Source organism: Atractosteus spatula, chromosome 1 (assembly GCF_055471065.1).
Source record: "Atractosteus spatula isolate fAtrSpa1 chromosome 1, fAtrSpa1.hap1, whole genome shotgun sequence".
Taxonomy (NCBI): domain Eukaryota; kingdom Metazoa; phylum Chordata; class Actinopteri; order Semionotiformes; family Lepisosteidae; genus Atractosteus; species Atractosteus spatula.
This window is the reverse complement of record NC_142706.1, coordinates 63237607-63245963: the sequence shown is the minus strand read 5'-3', so window position 1 is coordinate 63245963 and position 8357 is coordinate 63237607. Positions and strand designations below refer to the sequence as shown.

The window sequence follows — 8357 nt, the reverse complement described above, 5'->3', positions numbered from 1 at the left end:
CTTTTACGAAATTAGTGAACTGTGGATTAATACATAAAACTGTTTTTTATTGTACTAGTTCTTTCAAAGTAATGCCTCTTGTCTTTCACAATGTTTCATAATAAAATGTGTGGCTTGAGATACAGAAATGTCAACATAAATGTCCAGTTGTTGCATAAAGACAAAGAGTGTTCATGCTGTGTTGTTACATTTTTTCATCTGGCTACTTTGAAGTAGTGCAGTGGAGATCATGCAAGACATTTTAAAGTGGGTTAAAAAATATAAAAAATGTGTAGAGAAACTCTTGCTATGCACATACTGTAGCTAGGTTCCTGACAGTTTGATTTGAGAGTGCAGGCTGCAATGTCTAGTGGAGGTCAGGCTTCTGTCCTAAGTGTGGTCCTGTGCGCGCCCTGCGCTCTGGGGCTGGTGTGGTCCTTTCCAAGCTCTAAAAGAAACAGCTCTGGCGGTTTAAGTCAATGTCATTGCAAGTGTTTGTACCAGTTCACTCTTAATGTTTTCATTTCTTCATTTTTTCAGCAGTAGGGTCAATCAAGAAATGAAGGCTTTGCTGTCTCGTTTAGACAATGCATCTGTTCTGCTGAAGTGCGTTGCATAAAGGAGCTGTAAAACAAAGGTTGAGCTAATAAGGTTCTGGTGTCAGTCGGTGTCCTGTGTTGAGAACAGTAGGCCCAAGGCAGCCTCAGCCGTGCTCGGGGTGACTGTGTCTCGCCTGTACTCATCCCACTGTGACCACAAAGGATTTGTAGACCTCTCTGTAGGCGTTGCGCAGAAGCACGTAAGGGAAACAGCTCTCCAGCATGTCTTGGGTCAAAAAGGGCGATTCCTCGACAATCTGAAAATCACACAGAGTTTGAATTCAGTTGAGTTCTGTTCAATATGTGTTTGTATTTTAGTGACTTCTTTTGAAAAAAAAAACACAGAAGGGGTTTCCTTCTGTACATTTTCCTTTTGTGAGTTACATGTAAATAATGCATTAATTTCAAGCAGGATTGCTGTCTAGTTGCTGAGAATTCCTCAAAATTATTTTCCTGATACAAGTACCACTTATGCCATGTACAAGTTACTGAACATGCTAGTTTACTTTCTTGTACTGTAGCAGGATGATGTCACCTGCTGGGTGAATGATAACTATACAGTATACAGTAAGTTATTACTATCCTGACAAAGCTGAAGTTTTAAAGCTTTAAAATCACTTTGTGATTTTGAAGTGCCAGACTTTTGCACAACTTTTGTTCTGTGAAGGCCACACTGGCAGAGACGCTGGCATTAAAAATAAGACTGGGCTTTCTCTCACCAAGTGCAGCAGGAGGTAGATGGAATCCCTGTTTTTGCTCTCAGTCCTCTCCACATTCTGCCCCAGCTGTAGCAGAGTGGATGATGCCACCTGAAAGAGGAATTTGGTTTGGCTGTTAAGCAGATGAAGTACTGGGAGGCGTGCCAGTCGCCATGCTCACATGAGAACGCACCATTTGACCTCTCCAAGGTTTGACAAATATTCTTATTCACGAATAGACTTCTCTCATAGATTGAAAGTGAACACACCTTTGAAACTACCCTTAAATTAACTAATAGGAGTCGGAGTCAGAGACCCATTGGTGTGTTCTTAGAAAAAAATGTATTCATTTCTGTGTTTGTTTCATCTACTGCAAAGCCCTAACACACTGCTTCCTGCGGCACACCTGCATGAAGAGATCTTGACCCTACACCATATCTGATAAGGCAGTCCATGAAGAAGTGCAAGTCTGTCTATGCAATTAGTTATGAATGTTAGCTATTGACCAGAGCAGGTCACGCATAGCGCTTGACTGTGATCTGTACTTCTCAAGCACAGCCTTTACCAGATTCAACCCTATAACAATGTGATGCATACAGACTGGCATTCCCATGTTAGTTCTGAGAATGAGAAACTGTCCAAACCCTCTGAAATACAGACAGTCATAACAGTTATCCACGCACTAGCATTGTAATTTATTATTTAGTGACGTCTGTACCCTGTTTGTTTTAGCTGAGAATTATTAATTGCTCTAATATCTTAAACGGAGCAAACGAGGTTTGTGCTTTAATTTGCTGCACATGAATCTGGATATTCTAATGTAAACAGACGTCCCTCCTCCCCACCTTTGGCTTTAAGCAGTGTACTGTAAATAGCCTTGTACAGGCAAAAAGACGAGCTGGTCTCACAAGCAGAACCTTTCTGGCTATATTAAGAAACAGAATTTCATAGTAATCAATTTTAATCTGACTTCACAGTATATCAACTAGAAAGAGAAATCCCTATTTATAGCTAAATTGCTGGTCCTGCTTATTTAAGCTTTGAATATGAACTTTTGTTTTTAAGACCATCCTTAAGAGCATACTATAGGAATTCTTTTGTAGTGCTGTGATTTATAAACACTTTTTTTTACCAAAAACAGTAGTAAATAAAACACGATTGCAGCCAAATGATTTCTAGAAATAGTTTCTATCAAACAAATATTTTTTACGGTGATTTGTATTTTCTCTATGAAGAAAACTGATCTTCAGTACCCAAAATTGGCATTTTGTTGTTGCCAAAAAAGATTAAAAATAAAACATTTCTTATCTTAGGTATTTCCTAAAGAGGCCAGATACATGTGGCTGGGTCTAGATATTATTTAAGAAAATCTTCTTCATTGTTGTTTTGCAGCGAGACCTCATGTTCTCGAAATCGATGTTCTCAGGGCACGCAGAGCCTTTCCTCACCCAGGTCTAAACGTCAGCAGCTCTTCTGAATGTCCATTTAAAGGCCCCAGCTTCAACACGGTAATGCCATTATACAGTACCTATTATCTGCTGGTTTAGCAGTCCCGTTTAGTAACTTTTCATCATAACTTTTAAAATGTTGGAGTATGAGTGAATATAATGAATATACAGTAATTGCTGTCAACCAGACACTTCCCCTGATCTGATTTGAGCTGACTTATTTTTCTGGGACCTGTTACCCACCAGCAGGAACTCCTTCAGGTGCTCCTCTATGTTCTTGTTCAGGTTGGTGAACATGGCCGCAGCTAGCTGGTTGATGGCCGTGGCCAGGCAGTGGATGTTGTTATGGTGCCCTGAGGGAGATAAGAGAATGTGTCTCAGGCTGCATCATTTGAGACTCTAGCCAAGTGGTTGGAAAACACCAGGCTAGCAGCCAATACCAACTGTATTTTCTGTGTGGCAGAGCTATATATCTCCTTTGAGAAAAGCATAAAAGAAACGGGCCTGGCAATAACTCATTCTCATGATGCACAATATTTTAAGTCGGGTGGGGGGAAGCACAGCTGATGTTGGAAAAGTGTTGCTGCTGTGTGACCCGGTTTAGTGTGCTGGGATTAGTTTGGGTCATTGGTTTGAAAAAGGAAATGTATCTGAGTACAGCTGAGAGAGACTGAAACTCTCCCAGTACAGACAGAAGAGACACCAGGATGTTTCTTTCTCCTCCTGATAATCTGTGATTTGATTTTTCTGTTTAAACTCCTGAAAGGAACAGATGAGGGTGATAAGACCAGATAAGTTCCACGACTTGAACTTCATGCTGAGATCGGAAATAGTGACTAGGCCTGGATATTGAAGTACAGAAATCTTCTGCATGATGGACAATGAAGTGCTTATATTTACAGTATGGTGGGACTGTGAAACAGGCTGCCAAGTCTGATGGTGCTGGATGCAGATACTGTAGATGAAAATATCTAAATAAGTTCAGTTTTGTTGGATATGATGTCTAAAGAAAAAGAAGTTTCTTGAATCAGTTACCTTGCCTAGAGTGGGACAAGTAGAGTGAGGTGAATGACCCAGCCCTCCCCCTTAGTCTGTCTGATATGGTGCACAAGCAGAGGAAGCACTTCACCATGGTGAGGTGGACACCAGGACCAATTCTGCATGTGCTGCAGTGTGACCATGCACAAGGCCACAGCAGAGGTATGCTGAAGTTTACATTGAAGTGGTACTGCATCCTGTCTCGCTCCTTCAGGTACACTCACTCATTGTTCCCACTTGTGTCCTACAGTACATGCCGAAACTTTCCTGCACAGGACATTGTCATTGGTGTTCTGCACCTGGTAATATCTGTTGATTGTTCTTCAGCGCTCTACTATACTGTGACTGTAAAAGTTAATATCTGCAACCCTAAGGAATTGATGCACCTTAGCCCCTCCAACATTTTAGATTTATTCTGAGTTAAGAACACACAGTGGAGCAGTTTTCTGGAATGCTGCCCTTGTGCATTTCCTTGTATACCTTGTGTCTTTTAAAAGCCCTAATAAAATTCCTGTCAGACAAGACGAAGCAGAAGCCATTGATTATTGTCTGGTGGTTGCACATGGTATTCCCTATGCATGAAGTAAGTCTGCAAATCTGACAGGTGAGTAGCCTTATCTAAACGGGTCACAGAGAGTAACGCGATGGCCTCTCTGAGTGGTTGTGTTCACAGCCTGTGGGCTGGCCTGCTGGTGGCTTGCAGTAGGCGATTGTGTGTTTCTCCCTGCATGCCAGGGAGTGGGTTGGCGGCCTCACCTCCATATTCACGGCTGTAGCAGGAATTCGGGTCAAAGGCCAGGACTGGCAGTGATACAGCAACGTACACCAGGAGCAGACAGGCTAGTTTATACTCCTCATCTGTAGAGGAGTTGTCTGTGGAGGGAAAACAGGGAGCAGGGATCTGAACAACAGCTGGGTTATAACCATCACAGACCACTTCATAGAGGGGAAAAGGTCTTTTCTTTAATTTTCCTGAGGTAAACATGTGCTCCTGTCTGTAAATAGACATCATAGTACAGCTGGATTCTCACTCCTGAGAATCACTTCTGTAATCTTTGTTTCCATAGTATACAATCTGTCATCCAATTTATTTTTCATTCATTTTTTTTATTAGGATGTGATGAAGTCTTTCCTCTAAGTAGGAAAAGTACTGATGTTCAGGATTTTAGGAATCATAGGAGATTAAGCAGATCACTTAAAAATACAACAAACAAGTGTAATATTTGCTCTGGCTCTAAGTGTTAGACTTTTTACCAGTGCAGCTTCTCTAAGGAGTTACAACTTTGTTCCAAGTCTTTAATCATAGTTGATAGATTTATTTCTGCCTGTGAATCCACATTCAATCAGTACAACCCCACATAATATAGTAAAGTGTGCAATATTAGGCCTCTGTATATTTCTGGCCTCTTTATTCTTATCTTAAAGGTTTGCATCTTGCTTAACTAGCACCAAAAGGTTCAAGAAGGCAATTGCACATAAAAACCTTACATGGGGGTGTGCAGCACTGTAGAGATTTCAGAATGGGTTTGATTCTATAGGGTGGTGATGGACTACACTATATAATGTGTATTGAACAGTGTTTGCCTCATCTGCTAAATCAGCAAATGCTTTTGCAAAGAGCTCAGACTGAGCACTTATAGGTCAAATATCACCAGCTGAAGCCTGGAATCTACTGTATATAACTGACTGTTACTCAGATTTGACTAGTGAAGGTAAACAGTTGGGTAAATGCATTCAGGGGCTAAGTAGGCATGGAATTGACATGGGTGGGACACAGCTCTCTTGCAGTCAGTGATAAAACACTGCTGAGTTCAAAGCATGAGAAAACGGTAAGCAGTTCTCTAGTGAGGGAGTGAATATTCCTGAATTCACCCCCTAAGAGGTAGAGACATTGTACAAGTTCTTGGCTGAAATTAATTTCACAGAAATCTTTTGGGAATGACATGCCATCCTCAGTCACCTGAAAAAGTTGTGGACCACAATTGGTTGGGTGACCATAAAAATCAGAAAGTAGTGGCTTCCAGTTGGCCCTCCTGCCTCTGATATGTGCCGCACCAGAGCGAGAAGGGAGTGAGAAAGTAACTGATTGATAAGCCTGGGGTCATCCTGAGTGTGAGTTTTCCTTGGGATAGATTTTTTGGGGTATGAGAGAGTGACTTTTGTATTCTGATGACAATAAGCAGAGAGAGACATTCAAGAAATATTCTTAGAGCTTGGAGACAGCTTGGGCTTTGTATTCTGATTTACATACGCTCTGCGTATATAAACCCCTTTTTTAAGTCATGGATATGTGTGTCTGTTTTCTTTAGACCTGCCTATAAAAAGGGACCTGTTTTTCACAACTCCTGTGCTGTTTTAGGGGTCATTACAAATTAAAAGGGTAACTTTCCTTACAATTTCTACAAGAGGTTTTAACTTGACAATATTTAAAACTTTAAAGTTAACACTTTAACAAGAGAAATTAGATAAATCCCTCAAACTGAGGACATAATCCAAGGAATTGCGCAGAAATTAAAAGACAAGAAGATGAAAAGAGGTGATTGGGCAGCTCACCTGTGCGCATGCTGGCCAGGGCGCTGACAAGAGCAGGGTCGATGTCGCAGGGCACACCAGAAGCAGAAGCCAGTTCAAACACACTGAGGGTCACCTGCGCCAGTGCAAACAGAGCGTCGCTGTCAGACATCTTAGATAGTCGTAAAAGTGGTGAAATGTGGTCTTACAACTTCTGTACAGCTTTGATTATTTGAACAAACGATGGGCGTCTGGAAAGAGCCCAAAAAACACACTGCACTGGACACACTGAATGGCTTGAAACCCATACCACTGTGTCTTATGGCAGGACAAAAAAATTACCTTGATGTCAGTATCCGGAGAGACAAAATCCCTCAAGCACTCAATGGGACCCATGAGGAAGGGGCAGTGCTTGTGCATCACCTGAGGACAAACAGTACAGGTAATCAGATCAAGCTGAAATACTCCTGGATACACTGAAAGAATTTATGCGTGAACTTGAAACTTGAATTAGTTGTTGACTGAAGAAGAAGTGATGACAGGATTGTGACAAAAAGGAGTCCAGTCTTGTTTCTTGAACCTGAACCTACATACTTAAAGGGACATGTAAAGGTTTATTCCATGCTGAATAGAGATGAAAAGAAACACAATGTTGTGTTTCCTTTCTTCTCTCTTCAGCATGGAATAAACCTTTACATGTCCCTTTGCAGCCTACACATGCTGACGCAGCTCCCTACTTAAACTCGGGCTGCATCTGAGGAATTGTGAAGCAGCTGATCCGAACTTACTTCTCTGAGGGATTCCTGGGTCATGGCCCGGAAGGACAGGATCACTCCAATGATGGTCATTCTCTTCAGGACATTGTCAGCAGCTGGGAAGTGGAGAGTGGGAGAGCACTCAGCCTGTGTCGTACTGAGACAAGCCTATTACTTGAGCACATCATATTGCAGGGTTGTCAAACATTGTCCCCTATGGCTAAAATTGCAATTGGCATCTTTAGTCCACCATTCCTCTAACTGGCTTGATGTGTAATTCATTATGAATTAGCTAACAGGATAAAGGGTTGGCTATGCCTAAATCTGGTGTTTTGACTACCTGAACTGCTACAGGTTCTTTTGTAATGTAGCTGCATTTTTTATTAAGATGCAATGCCTTTCAGATCTTTGAATGGAAGCATAAATTAGATTTCTTGATTTGTCAGTGTTCTTGTTGCTGTTTACTGTATATAGTATATTTTCCTGAAAGTAAGGGTGATTCTTTTTCCAAAATATTCTGACTAGTTTTATTTATTTATGTTTCAGTAGCAGAATTTGAAATTAAAGGTGCCATATGTGTATAGTGTTGAAAACTGTTCTGCGAGCAGCTCGTTTTTCACTGATTATTGCTCACATGGCTTGTGTCTCGCCCCCCTCCCACTCATACCAGGCAGCCTCCTTTGAAGAGCAGCCATTTGCTCTGGTTTGTCGAAGCTGGATCTCATTTGTACTAGAATGTCCATGTTCTCAACCACAAGTTTCTGAAATAGAGTAAAAATATCAGTAGAATATAGGAGACATGCAAAACGTGAGTTTTGTTTTCAAACTGTAGAAGATAGAACCCATGTTTTATTTCTTCAAAATGCCAAAACTAGTGTAAACTAATGTAATAGTCTTATTTTGAACCCAATAAAACTATAATCATGTTAACCTAGAAGGTTGATGCACTTGTTGTATTTGAGGAAGGTGGTAGATACTGTAGGTACTATAGCTCATTGGGGTTGAGTTTCACTGTAAAAGGAGCACGGCTTTGGAAAAAAAATGTATTCGCTGGCCCTGCATTTTTGAGGGTTAGCCAATACATTCTGTGTTTGCGTCAGGTGCTGCATTTCTCTGCATTTAACAGAATGAAATTGCTCACTGGCTGGCTGTAGGGACTGGGGCCCCCTGTGAGATGGTGTCTGTTGTGAGCAGAGAGGTTTATGGATATGGATCCCTACCTTTAGCTCACTGACTTGTGAGGTAATGTGCCACATCAGGTTCTCGCTTAGGAACTTCATCCCATAGGGGCCAATCAGCTCTGCCAGGGCTTGCATTTCTATCCAGAAG

At 41.4% G+C, this 8357-nt stretch overlaps 1 protein-coding gene across 2 annotated transcripts in view; it reads right to left on the bottom strand.

The window, feature by feature from the left end:
* Window positions 1-605: 605 nt before the first annotated feature.
* The window catches only part of nckap1l (NCK associated protein 1 like), a 29929-nt gene continuing 22177 nt past the window's right edge, over window positions 606-8357 (bottom strand). The window contains exons 23-31 of one of the 2 annotated variants that reach the window (XM_088924727.1): window positions 8249-8346; window positions 7663-7789; window positions 7062-7144; window positions 6616-6696; window positions 6316-6409; window positions 4519-4635; window positions 2968-3077; window positions 1298-1387; window positions 606-835 (exon numbers count right to left, since the gene is read on the bottom strand). In XM_088924727.1, coding sequence (XP_088780853.1) covers window positions 719-835; window positions 1298-1387; window positions 2968-3077; window positions 4519-4635; window positions 6316-6409; window positions 6616-6696; window positions 7062-7144; window positions 7663-7789; window positions 8249-8346 — 917 coding nt within the window. In that variant the 3' untranslated portion in view covers window positions 606-718. The remainder of the gene's footprint in view (window positions 836-1297; window positions 1388-2967; window positions 3078-4518; window positions 4636-6315; window positions 6410-6615; window positions 6697-7061; window positions 7145-7662; window positions 7790-8248; window positions 8347-8357) is intronic. The other variant, XM_088924736.1, reaches the window with a different exon arrangement.